This window comes from Oxyura jamaicensis, chromosome 10, assembly GCF_011077185.1.
Source record: "Oxyura jamaicensis isolate SHBP4307 breed ruddy duck chromosome 10, BPBGC_Ojam_1.0, whole genome shotgun sequence".
In the NCBI taxonomy this organism is placed as follows: domain Eukaryota; kingdom Metazoa; phylum Chordata; class Aves; order Anseriformes; family Anatidae; genus Oxyura; species Oxyura jamaicensis.
In genome coordinates this window covers 20,146,484-20,161,100 of record NC_048902.1, presented here as the reverse complement: position 1 = coordinate 20,161,100, position 14,617 = coordinate 20,146,484, and the positions used below count along the sequence as shown (strand labels likewise).

The 14,617-nt window shown below is 40.5% G+C and overlaps 2 protein-coding genes across 2 annotated transcripts in view; both read right to left on the bottom strand.

Moving 5' to 3' along the window:
• Positions 1–1,624: 1,624 nt before the first annotated feature.
• Positions 1,625–4,185, bottom strand: C10H15orf61 (chromosome 10 C15orf61 homolog). Its single transcript, XM_035336204.1, has 2 exons — positions 3,812–4,185; positions 1,625–2,374 (listed from the first exon to the last, which is right to left on the bottom strand). Exons 1-2 carry the CDS (start codon positions 4,140–4,142, stop codon positions 2,247–2,249), a joined length of 459 nt encoding a protein of 152 aa, XP_035192095.1. The 5' UTR covers positions 4,143–4,185; the 3' UTR covers positions 1,625–2,246.
• A 3,768-nt stretch (positions 4,186–7,953) lies between these two features.
• Positions 7,954–14,617, bottom strand: part of IQCH (IQ motif containing H) — a 66,478-nt gene continuing 59,814 nt past the window's right edge. The window contains exons 18-21 of the mRNA XM_035336340.1: positions 14,212–14,337; positions 12,774–12,835; positions 10,167–10,275; positions 7,954–8,835 (exon numbers count right to left, since the gene is read on the bottom strand). Of these exons, the coding sequence (XP_035192231.1) occupies positions 8,734–8,835; positions 10,167–10,275; positions 12,774–12,835; positions 14,212–14,337 (399 nt within the window). The 3' untranslated portion in view covers positions 7,954–8,733. The remainder of the gene's footprint in view (positions 8,836–10,166; positions 10,276–12,773; positions 12,836–14,211; positions 14,338–14,617) is intronic.

The window sequence follows — 14,617 nt, the reverse complement described above, 5'->3', positions numbered from 1 at the left end:
ACTGCACACTCATCCTTGCTTGCCATTCCCACACCCCCCGGAGCCCTACAGAGATGTTTCAGACAAGATGCCATGAGCCTGCTTGGCCATCGATGTTTCCATCTTGCATTCAGGCCAAAGCTAAGTAGCCACCATTTATGGCTAAGAGACTGAGATGAAGTATTTTACCTTTGTTTAAAGGCAAAGGAGGTTGATATATTTGAGAGTGATTTCACTATGATTTAATAACTTGTGCTACCCCTTAGAAATGGCCTATTTTCCATTTTACATACTGTAGCAGGTCGCACGCAGGCCTTAACGAAACAAATGAACGACTATATTTGCACTCTGCCCTCAGACATCTTCCAGTTCATCCTTTAGCACGATCAGCTTCATAAGAGCAAGAGGTCTATTGATTTTCATGTAATACAAGAAAATATTACATTTGCTTAATTGTTACACAGTGAGATCATTGAACAAGAAATCAAGTCTCTATTTAATGCTGCAAGCAGCACAGAATTGCAGTAATCAATAGGGTAGTTTGTCAAAGATGTTCTCTAAGGAGGCTTGCCCATCACCGTATGGACAAGGAGTCACGTTGCCTGCATTTATTGAAAAACAGGTAAGCAAAGTCAGCAGTACACATTATCAGAAATCAAACAAGCTGCAGTGAGTGGAGGTGCAACTCTAATGAAGAGCTGTATTTATAGTCTGGTAATTAAAAACCATTTTATCAACCTCGCGTTGAGACTAAACCTTTACAGCAAGATATTGACAAGACCCGCAGCAATGAATGAGCAGTATTTGACTTTAAACTTATGAGCTGCAGTTATTTAACTTTATCCAATACAGTGAAAATCAGTTCTAGAATAACACTGAGTCATTTTTATTATTAATGAGGCTTCTTATAATACTGTATCTTCATCTCTGAGACCCATTTAACTTGTATCAAGAATATTGGCCAAAATTAAATATAATAGCGTAAGCGTTTCTCTGATTAAAGCATTATTTAGTGTTGCTTTTAGAAAACTGTATTGCTTCATTAAGTGGGAAACAGTTCCATTATCTGGAATTAAGTTAAAAAAGTATTTAAATTACATTATACTGTAGCTTGATAATAATTTATTTAGGAATAGTGATTACCCTCCAAAAACAGTACCTACTCATTTTACATTTATCTTCCTACTTATGGAAATTGGAATAATCAACTTACATCACCAGACCTGGGATTTAGAACAGACAGCATTATTTGCTGGCATTAAAACTCAGCAACATAACCCGTACAGGTGTTTTTGTTGTTTGAGCTTATCATCTAATAATTCCATATTTTCCACTATCCAAATAATTCCCTAAAGCTTTTTCTTTCCCTAGGCTTCCAGCTGAGTTTACGTCTTTCCACCATCGTATTTGCCTGCTCTGAACTACAGCTAAAGAAATCAATTGTTTTGGATAGTAATGAGGGTAGTATCCTTTTCATTCATATTAATTAAAAAAAAATAAAATCAGCAAATTTTAAGTTAATGTAGGGAACTAAATCTTTAGATTATTTCAGTTTTGTTACTTACCTATAAAGCAAACAAGAGACAAACAACATAATGAAGGTATTGGGAATTCAAATAAATTGTTGAAAAAAAAAACAGTAAAATATATTTTAGATATTTTATTTAAATATCATTTGAAGAAATGAGATACAAACAGCCATTTTTAACTTCCAGGGTATACTTTTCCAAAAAACCTTCTGGGCAGTTGTGAAGAGTCAGTGCCATGGATTCATTCAAACATTCTTGCAAATATGATAATTAATATATTACAAAAAATCTACTCAGTTTATATCTCAGCAGCTTAGTGTTTTCAGAGACATTCTGAAAAGCCTGATAGATTCACCGTTTCCTTGCCCACACACTACAATTCAGGCCTGTAAGTTGGCACACTTATCTTTAAATTACCAGAAGCTTGTTCAACAGTTCTAGTCACTGACTTATATAAATTATAACACCCTTAGAAATATTAATTCTTTTCCCAAGGCTTCTATTTTTGTTAACTCTACTAACCTCTGCAAAAATAAACCTCTTACGACCAAAAAATTCCGTGAAGCTTCCTGAAGACAACATGTTAAATAAAAGAATACACGGCAAAAAAAAACAAAACAAAACAAAAGCAAAACAAAAAAGAATTGCCTTCAGTTCTCTTTTAGTCACGGGGAGTAGACGTTTGTAGCAGCAGTAACACGAAAACCCACCAAATGACAGGTACTTGAGGGCATGATTTCAGTACATGGCGCCTTCATCTTCTTTATTTAGAAAATAAATAGTAACTGGGCCATGACTCGTATGAACAGTCTCTGTGACACTGACAAAGAACCAGGAGCCAATTCCGTATAGTAAAGTTGGGATGCCTAAGAAAAGACAAAAACACGTTACATACAAAGATAACAAGCCAGGAAAATTAGACCTGCCTATTAACACTAAGGAATAATGGTTCGGAAATTAATATAGAGGAAAAATATTCCTATTAAGGTGTTTTATTAAGATTTTGCCATTACTGAAATGCTTACAAGTAGGTATCAGTACATGCTACACTTCTTGCCCATCAAACACACAAAAATCAGAAAGCAGCTGAATTAACACAAAAGAAAATGGGATGAAAGAAGTGAAACAGGATCACGTATACAGTTTGATTCCTGCCAGTTAAAAAAAAATCCAGACACTCAAACACGAACTCTCTTGATATCGACTTTGTCGCCAGCTCCCAGTTTCGTTGTGGATCAGAGCAGAAGTAGGAAGGAAAACATGCAGCGACTTCGTAGATCAACATGAAGCTGCTCTGGGGAAAAATGAGGCTGGTAGTCAAGACTACCGGCTCTAACAAAACTGAAATGAGCAGAAAAGTGGATACACAAAAAGCGCTGTCACTTTTAGCACCGCTGAATTATCCACCTATCACAGAGCAGACACAGAAGAAAACTGGAGATGGGTTTAGGCCCTGAATTCAGTAAGGGACAGAAACAATTTAAGTTGCTTAGTTACCTAAATGCTAAAGCTAGATTCTCAGAAGAGGGTGGTGAGTTGACTTTTTAGTCACGCCTGCCAATCACTTAAACACGCATGGTCGCTGCAAATGAGAGAGCAGATAAAAGGCCTGACTGCAGGGAGGGAAAGATAAAATCACATTAAGAAGTTATTATTGAATAAAAACCGATTTCTGTGTTTGCATTTTCTAAGACTGGAAAGATCAGAGAATGAGGGCCAGCAGACCTTAAGAGCAGAAAATGACTGAAGACTCGTGAAGGAGAATTTATTTTTAAATGAAACACGGAAAGAATAAACTGATGGGAAAGTTAAGTATTGGCAGTGCCAGCAGCACGACGAACTATATCCACTGACTAGATTCTGAAGAGTAACATTTCAAAGCATACTTACACCGATTTGTAAGTTACCGTCGATGCAGCAGCTGTCCCTAGCAGGGCTCGTCCTGCAGCAGCCCGTTAGGACCGGCCCCGACCGAGCACCGGGGCTCACCAGGCACCCCCTCAGTCCCAAACCGCTTCTCCTCAGCCGAGCTCAGGGCTTCACCCGCCGTCCCACAACAAGGCTTCTCGGTGCCGAGGCGACCAGCACCGACTGATTCGACCCGTTCCAGCGGGGCTGAAGGCGGCTCCCTTCCCCTTCTCCCCGGGCCGGCTCCACCCGGGCCCCCTGAGGTGCGGAGCGGCTCCGCCACCAGGCCCCGTCCCGTTCCCCTCGCCCCCAGGGGGGGCGCCCCGGCCCCGCTCCCTGCCCCGGCCCCTCAGGGGGAGCCGAGGGGAGGCCGCCGGCCCCGCGGCGCGACTCACCGGCGTTGAGGACCTTGAGGGCGGTGAAGGCGGCGTTCTGCAGCGCCAGGTCCTGCGGGGCGGCGCGGGAGCAGTGGTACTTGACGAAGGGGAAGCAGCCGGTGCGCAGCACGAGGTAGTTGGCTCCGTCCACCCGCCAGTTGAAGTGCGAGAGGCCGAACTGGTCGTTGCGCACCGCGCTGTACTTGACGCAGAACGAGGTCCAGTGGGGCAGGCCGCGCTGCCGCAGGTGCTGGCTCAGCACCTCCGAGGCGGGCGGGCGCGGCGGGGCCGCCCCCCGCCACAGCAGCGCCCCCACGGCCGCCTCGTGCAGCCGCCTCAGCGCCCGCATCCCGCGGAGCCCCCAAGCCCCCTTCCCCTTCCCCTTCCCTTCCCTGCCGCGCCTGCGCGCAGCGCCTCGCCGCTGGGCGGGAGGAGGCGGTGGCGGCTGAGGGGACCGAGGAGGAGGAGGAGGAAGGAGAAGGGCGCCCGGCGCTGCCTGCCCGGCCCGCAGAAACCCCTCGAAGCCGGCTGAAGAGGACCTTTGAAGTGTTTTAAATCCGCAGCCCGTGTCCCGTTGTGTGGTTTATCTGAATAAAAGCCAGGGGGTTGAAGCGCTGCGCGTTCTGTTGGAGGGAAAAAAAAATCGTACAGTAGAATAGACTGGGAAATGGGGGCAGATTTTTCCTTTTAATAATTGCAAGTAATATCTCAAACTCAGCGATCTTAAGCCATTGAGCTATATATGAATGTGCTAATTAATCAATTACTACCCAACGACGTACCCTGTTTATTTACTGTAATGTACTACACGTGTGTAGAACCAGTAATTATTAATCATCATCAGTAACAAATTTGACTCAAGTTCACCTTCTTATAATTAATAGAGCATATAGTTAGCTTTAATATCTTCCTTTATTAGTGGCAACAGTGACTGAGGAGAGAAAAGGTGCATTCTGATACTGTGGTTCACTGAGGTGAAGGGCAGAACTAATGCAGACAGTGATATTCTACTATTATATTTCATGGTCAAAATTACCTCCAGGAAGCATATACTGCCTATAAAGTGAACATTTTACAATTACTTTGGTTTAAAGAAGTATTTATTTCACAATACGGTTAACTTTGCGCTGCTCTCTGTTAAACGTGAATGAAGGGAAAATTGGCTCAGTGTCTGGCAGCAGAACCTTTCACCGGTTAAGAGAATGTAATTGCATCTTTACTTACACAACACGTGTTACAGGTGGGACGAGGTACCTTCAATATTTACAACTGTATAGCAAAACTGCTCACCTAAAAAGCATGCAAGAATCAAGACCAAACATCCTATTGTGGAGACTTGGGCTGAGTGACCTTTCCCCCCTCCCCTTTTTTTTTGAGGGGGGAAGATTTTTAAACCCCAAAATCCAAAAATGCAGACCTAGTGTCCAGTACCAACTCTAGTTAACGTTTAATGCAAAATACTTCAGAGATGGTAGGGCCTGGAATGTTAGAAAAGATCTGTGTGTTGTATTCCTCTGCTGTGGAGGTGCTCTCTCTATCTCCAAAAACGTTTGTGGGGTCAGTGTTAAGAGGCAGGGCCTCTACGTGAAGGAGCAAGAGTATTCCCAAGCACGCTGCAAAATAACTGACAGCAGCCAAGCTATCAATACTGTCACGGCCAACAGCAGGAGGCACAAAAATACGATTGCCATACGCACTGTTGCGGTGTCTGAGATCAGAGTGACAGTCTGCAGGACAGGACCACAGCACCCTAAACAGCTCATAGCCCTGCACACAGAGGTAATATGACTTGATGTAGCTAAGGACACCAAGGTTGGCCCTTGGTGTGTTTTGTCTGGAGGCCTTTTCTTGAACAAGCTTAGGTGCCTGAACAAGCTTAGGTCTTGAATAAGCTTAGGTACCTGAGAAGCTGTGTGGGCACCGAGGCACCGACAGGCTTCTAAGCACTTGTAGCATCAGATGGCAACAAAACAGGGAGAACAACCTCAAATGGGTAGTCTATAGGCTACAGACTCTGTCAATTCTTGCAAAAACATGTGTAACGCATATATTTTAAAATATTCTTTGTGATCCGTGAAATGCTATCAGCTGAATGCGTGTCTTCATTTGCAGCCCTGGCCCATCAAAAGCACAAAACCTTTATTTTAATTGTCTGTCTCCTGCAGTTGATGCCAATCCCCACTTCCCCTCATGTAATTCCACAAGCATTCCTCCACCCCTAGCAGCTGGGGAATCAGCCTGGGTTTTTGCTGTCATTAGCTGCAGAATTCTCTGGCAATTTCTGGTAAGCTGACACATGTGGGCCACCTTTTTCTTTTGCTTCCCCCATTTCACACTTGCTTTGTTTCTTCCCAGTCTAGATCATGTTCTGAATAGCGCTAAAATTCCAGCTACAGTTCAAAAACTCTGTTGGTCCTTTAGTGAGTGGGAATAAATAATCTACTAATCTTACCAGGAGAATCGTAACTATATTTCTGACTTTTTTGGCAGATTATAATTTCAGTTCATAGCTGCTGTATTGCTAAAAAAAAAAAAAAATAATAATACATTTTTGGCACCAGCAGCATGGGAGTTGAATGTGAGAGACTGTAAAGCAGTTTCAATCCTTCCATCAGCTCAGCGCTCAGAAGTGTTAATAGTAATTAAAAACTTTTTTTCCTCGAAATACATTTCACACTTTGCACATACTGAGAAATCTCTCTCACCATGGGAACTTTCAGATCACTTGTTCTCTGCAAAAACAGGTACAGTTTTCTTTTGTCAGAACAGAACAAAGACATAAGGAAGTGCAGGTTTCATTTACTCCTAGGACACTGCAGTCTATTAAGTGCCAGTGAACTAATGAGCCTCTCAGACCTTATGTTGTTCTGGCTTGGATCAAGGCTTAATTTTCCTTAACCCTTAAGAAACTAACCGACTCCGAGGCTGATACTGCCGTCTTCTTGTACGCCTCCTCCTCCCCCAGGATATTGGTTTTTTATTGAAGAAACTGGGACGTTAATAGAGCTTAGGTTTGAAGCTAGGTGAGAATTCCTGAAATAGTTTCTTGGCACTAAAATAGGAGAGGGTATATTATAAATGCAGTGAGGAAAAGGCCAGAACATACTTGTCTGTAGCCCCTCAAAGAAGAACAGAGGACACATACCTCGTCGTAGTGGAAGAACTAATGAACAATTACACTATGCTTTTTGGCGTATTATTTTCTTGGCAGGTGAGAGATCATTGTTATACCTACCACAGCCCAAAAGACTTTCATTTCTAACCATAAGACTTTCATTTCTAACCATAAAGACTTCTAGGAAGTTCGTTCATTGGCTAAATTTCACATTAGAAAAACCTGTGTAAAATTTCTGTAGAAAAAAGAACAAACAACAATATTGAGATGACATCAGAAAGGAACAAGAACAAACAAAAAATAATTAAACAAAAATACTCTTTGATTTTTATTTGAAATGTGGGTCAGCATTTCTGCAAACATTCTCATCTGCAATTAATTATTTCTGTGACTAAAGTAAAAAAGGTTGACAAAAGATTATATATGAAACTAATGGATCAAAGACTCAGAGAGGCATTGGAAAAATTGGACACTGATCTGCTGCAATTGCTTTGTCACATTTGTGACATCTCTTAGAAATGGGTATTGCCTGAGATTTTTGGGAAGTAAGGCACTTGCTTTTGGGAAGTAAGGCACTTGCTGTGCTTGGGACAATATTATCCACCGAAGGGAGAAAGATGAGCTCTTGTACAGGACAATTTAGAATGTCTTTTCTTTTGGGATAAGATTACAGATTGATGAACAAAGATAAACGTACAAATGCAGCAGTTGTCCTTTAATATAACAAAAATATTCCTGACAAAAACATCATCAGTATCTGAAATCCAGAATAGAATGATGAAGAGATCTGCAAAACCATGGTATACTGTGAATACAAGTGTGACTCTAGTGGTCCTCTCAGAATCTAGTGTTGAACCAATCCCATTACTATTATTTTTGGTAATTTGAAATCGAGCATAAAATAACTGCTGCAAAAACCTGTAGATAACAAAAGGGAGGAACAATAATAAAGACAATCAGTTCTAAAGAGTAATCTGGGTTGCTGGGCTTATGGACAAGATTGCATTTAAGTGTATTTATAGGTAGAAGAACACGGGACGTACTCTCATGTTAGAAGCCTGTATTTTAGAACACAATAGGTTTGCAAAGGAGTTTAGGATCACAGGACCCCTTTCAATTGAGTCTGATGTGCTGATTTGATACACTGACAAAGACAGCATGATACCTCTAGGTGCATGCAGGGGCATATAAAAGAAGAAAGTGTCATTTTCATTTTGTAACATCAGTGACAGAATTTGACTCAAGAAACAAGATTCCTTCCACGGAGAGGTGTCATTTTGTACTGAACAGTTCTTCAGTTTCACAGACAGAAGCATAACCAGATCCAATTCCTGGAAGTTCCGACGATGTGTAACGCCCTGGTGTTAACAGTCAGGGCAACTAACCAATGGGAGAATTAGCTAGGGATCTTCTGGACTGTTTATATTCATTAACCCATCTTTATGAAGCTACAATAAGGTCAGTTATAAGCTGTAGCCTTGATGGAGGAATCACTTGGTAAAATTAAAAGGTCTGCGTTTTGCAGGTCAAGGTACATTGTCTCCTCTCCCTGAGAGGCTCTGATTCTATTAATAAGGTTTTAAAAACAAATACTGTACTTCAGGATCCGCCATATGAATATCAGGGATATTTATTATGATCCTTTTCTTCTGAAGTTCATTTTTGTGGAATAAGGAATATTCTTCTAAAGACTATTCAAAAATCATGGATAGGTACGGTCTCAGTTAATAGTCACATGCCAATGCAGAAGGAAAACCAAACCTGTTCTTACAGATGAGAAAGGATTCCCAGAAGCATAGAGTAAGGCACTTACATCTTCGGTTAACTATTTTTTCAGAGCATCTGCTTCAGAAGGTTGCTCTTTTTCCAATTTCAGTTTGTTTTCTGCTGTAACTCCTAGAATTGCTTCAATATCTCGAATTGCCATCTGTAACAGATTCAAGGAATACAAGTTATTTAATGGGTATTATAATGAAATCCAGCAGCCAAAACGCACAGCTGGCAGTACTTGCCTTGAGAAGGTAACCGGTGTTACACAGGACAGGATGCAGCAAGTGAATTTACTATTACTTTGAATGGTTAGAACTAATAGTAAATATGCACAAATCTTGGCTAAATAATATAATTCCTTGCGATCTGTAATTCTGTTCAGCTAACAGGTGCTTTATTCCACAAATGTAAATTATTGTTAACTCACTATGATTTCCCTTTTACGTTTTTCTTCAGTGGTTGCTTTTCACTCCCTCAGATTGAAAAAAATGTTTTTCTGTAACATGGTGGAATTTAATTGTATGTTCTCTAAAAAAATTTCACAGACTGCTTATCAGAGGAAAATACAGACAGAGTTAACACTGGAAAGAACCCAATATAAATTACGTTATGTGACTTAGGATAGGAATCTATAACACATTTCTCCCCTTCACCTTTCTACAAAACGCTTAAAGACAAGATCTCAAACTTTTTATTTTTTATAAGAAGGTCATACAGTTTAGAAAAGAATCCCCTCTGGAAAATTTAGCTATTCTCTGGAATCAAAAAGCAGCATTGTAATGAGGGCTTGTTTCAGGGCATGGAGTTGGATTCGTGATTGCTTTACTGTCTCCTTTTGCCAGCAAGGTTGTCACAAAGGAGTTTCAGAGCAAATGTAGGCATTCCTGGGGGAACATTCCCAGTGCAATAAGCCCCAGCGCTTTGTCCTGCCTCCACAGGCACCCCCCTAGAGCATCCTCGAGCACACTGGGATGGGCACTGTGGGCAGATTGAAAGAGCAGAGAAAAATTGGGAACAAAATTAACTTGTGAAATTGATGTCATATTGCAAGATGTGAACTAATGGACTCAGTGTCTGCCTGCTTACAAGAAATGAGTGTTAATAATCTAAGGAGCTATTAGAAAATGAGAAGTTTGTTTCTAATTTAAGGTTCCCACCTTGACGGTGTCCCTTTAAAATAAAACAGACCATTTTGACAGAACTGTCTGAAGCAGCGCCAATGGCTCCTTTGCTTCTTACAGAGGAAAAATCAGGAGCATTGTGTAACAAATAATTTCAAGCTAAAGTATGTCTCTTTTCAAATAAAAAGTTTCAAACTTAAATTTAACTAACAGGTTCATTGGGAGACTTACTATATTGACCTAGACACTGTAAAATACTGCTAACAATAAAAAAGGAATGGTTTAGCACTTGTGTATGATACAGCATGAGGTATTTTCAGCCCTTGTACAGAAATTAACCAGGATCGTTAGTTAATTAACACCTCACCTTAAAATTGGTCTCGCCTTGCATATTAGGTGCTGATATTTCTTGATGGATGATGAAGAGATTGCGAGCAAAGGTCATGAGGACCCCCTGGAGATCCTCTCCGATTGTTCTGTTAATGATATCCAAACAAATGAGTTTACCAATGATTCCCTTCACATGCTTAAAAACAATCGCCCTCTCATTTGTGTCTGTCTGGTGATGGAATTTAATGAGTATTTTCAATCTCACAAGGTGGCAATCTTCAGGGAGATATGAAAGATGAGGCTCCATTTTAACTTGTCAACAGAAAGGATTTGTGCAATAAATAATATTTATTAATCAACAGCAGAAGTAAGCAGTAAGGTTTCAGCTATTCCAAGTAAAAGACTACCAGTGAGTTAGGACTGAGACACCAGAGCACATTAAATCTCTGGCTTACTTTGGAGGAACTGTTACTTCTGCCTACAATTTGTGGAAGACATCTGATAGCAATTTCAGCAGCATCAGTGGTTCTTAGGTTGTTGTAGCTTACTTAGAAGTCCAAATTTTATCTTTTGGGGCAGTGGTTTCTCAGTGCTGCATACAGACCCTCAGTACGTACTATACTATGGAATAGGATGTTGTGCTGAGGAAGAATGGTTTGGGTTGGAAGGGACCTTAATGGGTACAAGGCAATCCAATAGTTCACAGGCTCCAAAAAGGGCTGGTTACCAATGATTCTTTCTTTGGTTTTCCCCATCTATCTTGCACAACTCCCGTACCCAGGATATACCCATCTATGGACTCATTCTGTCTTAGCCTCTCAGAAAACCGATCCAATGAAAGAAAGCTTTCTGCTGAGTTACTGAGCTAAATCAGCTCCCGGAGAGGTGTAAAAATACCAAAGACAATGCAAAAGAAGGGACAGGAGTGAGGAGGACTTCATAGTTGGTGTCTAAAAAAAAGGAAAAAGCTTACCTTGCAACATCTGTGAGCTGTTAGGAGAGTTTAGTGGCTTACGGACCACTTTGAAATACCTAAATCACTTGAAATATGTCTACAGTAACCATTTCAAAAGTTCTTGTTTAGTGATTTAGTTTCAAATCATAGGCTGCCTACATTGTGACTGCAGGTAAGGGTGGTGCAGGTAGTGTGGGAGTATCTGAGCTTTAAACAGATCTGGCTGGCTTGTTTACTGCCCACAGCCTCATCCACAAGAAGCTCAGTACAGGTGGAAGAACCATAGCCCTAGAAACGATCTTTAGGATTCATTTAGTCCATTCCCTGTGCTAAAGCAGGATCAATGCTACCTCTTTCATTCTGACAGAGGTTTGTCCCATCTATTACTAAACACCATCAATGAGGACCTCACTGAAAAATCTAATTAGTGCTTCATTTGTATTACTATTAAAATATTTTCTTATGCTAAAACTGAACCTTTCTTGCTGGAAGGTAAATCCATTTCCCTTGTCTTACTAGCAAAGCCATGGAAAACAGATTTTTCCTTCCTGCAGCGGCTTCAATTTTTACATTTTTAGCAGATATTGCTTCTGCCTCCTCCTTTTCCATTTAGTCTTTTGTTGTAATTCATACTTTCTAGACCTCTAAAACATTTTCATTGCCTCCCTCCAAATAGGAGGAGTTGTTTACCTGGAAGACATTGGAAATACACTTTTTATCTTTTTTTCCGTAAGCTTATGACACTGTTGACTTGTGGATAGTTTGTAAACCTCTATAACTCAAAGATCCTTTTCTGCAAAACTAGTGTTCCTCATCTTCACTACTGCTAAGTGCAATTTCTTTTTCCTGGCTCCAATTGAACGTAATTCTGTTTTGCAGTTTGTTTCTTCATTTTGTCAAAATAATTTTGAATTCTTTTCCTGCCCTCCAAAATACTTGCAGTCACATCCAATACTCAGGGCAGCTGTTTTTCTTATCCAGGTCTTAAAATGAAATAGCACCAGAATCAAAGGAATGGAGAGCAGACTGAGACCAGACCATTTCAGCCTGTCAGACATTATATCCTATTTTGGCAGCCTACTTTACAGAAGTTTTTCTGAGGAGAGGTTTTCAGTCAGTGTATATGAAGTTTTTGCAGATTATGCATTTTTTGACTTCTTAGGAGAGGTTCATGTGTCTGAAAGTAGAACTAAACTACCAGACCTGCTGTTGTCTCTCTGATTGCCGTTGATCACTTTGTGAAGAGCAATGCAGAAGGCATTAAATTCTGACCTTTGCTGCATGTACAGTAAGGTTTTTCAAAACATTACCCTTGCTGATGTGTGTACTCTCATAGTTAGATTGCTACTGACAGTGAATCTAGCTCTGAAAGCTACTTGGTGTGTGCCTTCAGTCTGCAGTGCAGTTGGACTTTAATCTAAGCAGATTCCTGTACATTATTTTTTTTTTATTACCAAAATGCTTAAAGCCTCCCAAAAACTTTTCAAAAGGACAATCTTAAGCAAAGTCACTATACTTGCTCGAACAGTAGGTGACAGTCACTGAACTTGTTTGTTGAGTGACGTTCAGATTGTTAATTTGCTGCACTTTTGGTAGAGCCCAAGGCGGCATACACGTGGTGCCACTCTTTGCAGATCAATTGTGTTCCCAATTCTTTATCAGCCTATGTATCTGACAGTGTACACTTACATCATTCCCAATCTGTATCGCTTCTGATCGTCATACAATATAAAAACTGTTCCCTGTTTTTCCTGTTAAATAGAAAGACAAACCTGTGTTAATTACTCTCAAAATAGTGATAATTATAATAAATAATAAATAGATTGTACAGGGACAGTAAATTCATAGTCATATCTAAGAAAGGCTAGTTTGGAATTGTTTGTGATGGATTACTGCTCAGTAAAGTAGATCGTTGCTGTACATATTGTAGAGAATGCAATGCATTAACTTCATGTAAATAGAATACATCCATCAGAGTCTATTTGCTGGCAAACATTTTTGATTCAGTGCAACAGCAGATGGTCATAAGTACCTGAAAAACTATCCCTAAACAGTTATTTTATCAAGAGACAAGTTACCTTCTAAAAGCTTTACACTAACTTGAAAGACATTGAAAATGTTTAGATTTTCCTGTTCTTAAAGTTTGTAGTCAACCTTAGATACAAACAGGACATGAACTTTCCTTAACCTCTGCTCGAGTTCATCATGGGCCTGATACTGGTGACAATGTGGTCTGCGGCAAAACTCAGCTTGATTTTTAGATGCACATGGTGCTGTGAGTGGTCTCATGAACAGGTGCCATCCCTGGGGAGGGTTTACACTGACAAAATGTGTAAAACTCTGCATTTCCCAATGAAACCCCATGCCTCAGGATCTGAAATCTCTCTCAGCTGTTCTGTCTTGCATAACATCTTCTGAACTCTTACATTTTATTCTTTTCTTTGTATAATTCTGTTCATAAGCCTTAAGCATTTTATATTATCATTTTATACTATTATGGGTACAGAAGTGTGTGAAATGGCCATATTATGGCTAAGTGCTCTCATGAAAACGCTGTGCTAGCATTGTCCTAAGCCCAAGCACAGCTCCTGGCTGACAGCCTTAATCCTTTTTACCCACAGAACCGCCCAAACAAACCAGCCAGGACAGCATTCCCTCTGTTGTCTCCAAGAGAGACACTGCCTCACTCCCTGTGGTGTAACATAAACATGGTAATGCTCTTCATCCTTGGCTGCTTCCGGTCAGAAGCCAAAAAGCAGGTGATGTATCTCAGTACTGCAGTTCTTCAAGACTCAAATCCCAGCTACAGTAGCTAAGTGTTATAATGTTAGCCTAATTTTTACAGGAACTGCTGAAGACTTCTATGCAATTTAGAGTTCATTAATTAGCATCATGAAAACAATTTAAAATCAAATCAATTCTGATTTACTCTTACAAGTCCTCTTGAGTATAACTCTAGAGCAAACACCTTGCTCTGGTTTTAGTCTAATAGGACACTTGAGCGTTATATTATGCTAAACTGTACACTTGAACTTTACATTGTGCTAAGTGGTTTCACCGTACCAGAATTTACATACAAAAATTATGCAAAATGAACATCATGTTTTCTAATCTTTCCTGCTTATACCTGGAGGTCAAATCCAACACCGTGAGCTTTACACATCTGGAGGAGCACATTATAGTAGATTACGGAAAGACTGGAGTGCCTCAGTTGACTGCTCGCTACTGCACAGCGGTTGCTTCCTGGAGAAGGCTGAAGAAAACAATACAAGATTCTCTGTTTTCATGACATTTTTATCAGAAACTAACAATTTGCTATCTAAATTAACAGTTTTTTCTCAGTTGCAGTCACGTAAGCACTGTGTAAGACCATTGTCTCCTTTTGGAGGATTCTCCGTTCATAGCAATGTGCAGTGAACCTCAGTCATTTCTATGCAGCAAAAGTAAATCCTCACCTTACACCGTGCCTAAAACCGTTTATCATAGATGAAGTCTACAGAATTGCTTTTTATGAGCCACATCTTGCCATTTTC

Coding starts and splice junctions, on each gene's coding strand:
- C10H15orf61 (XM_035336204.1), bottom strand. CDS start 4,142: ATGCGGGCGCTGAGGCGGCTGCACGAGGCGGCCGTGGGGGCGCTGCTG. Junction 2,375..3,811: donor CCTCAAGGTCCTCAACGCCG/GTGAGTCGCGCC, acceptor GTCTTTTCTTAG/GCATCCCAACTTTACTATAC.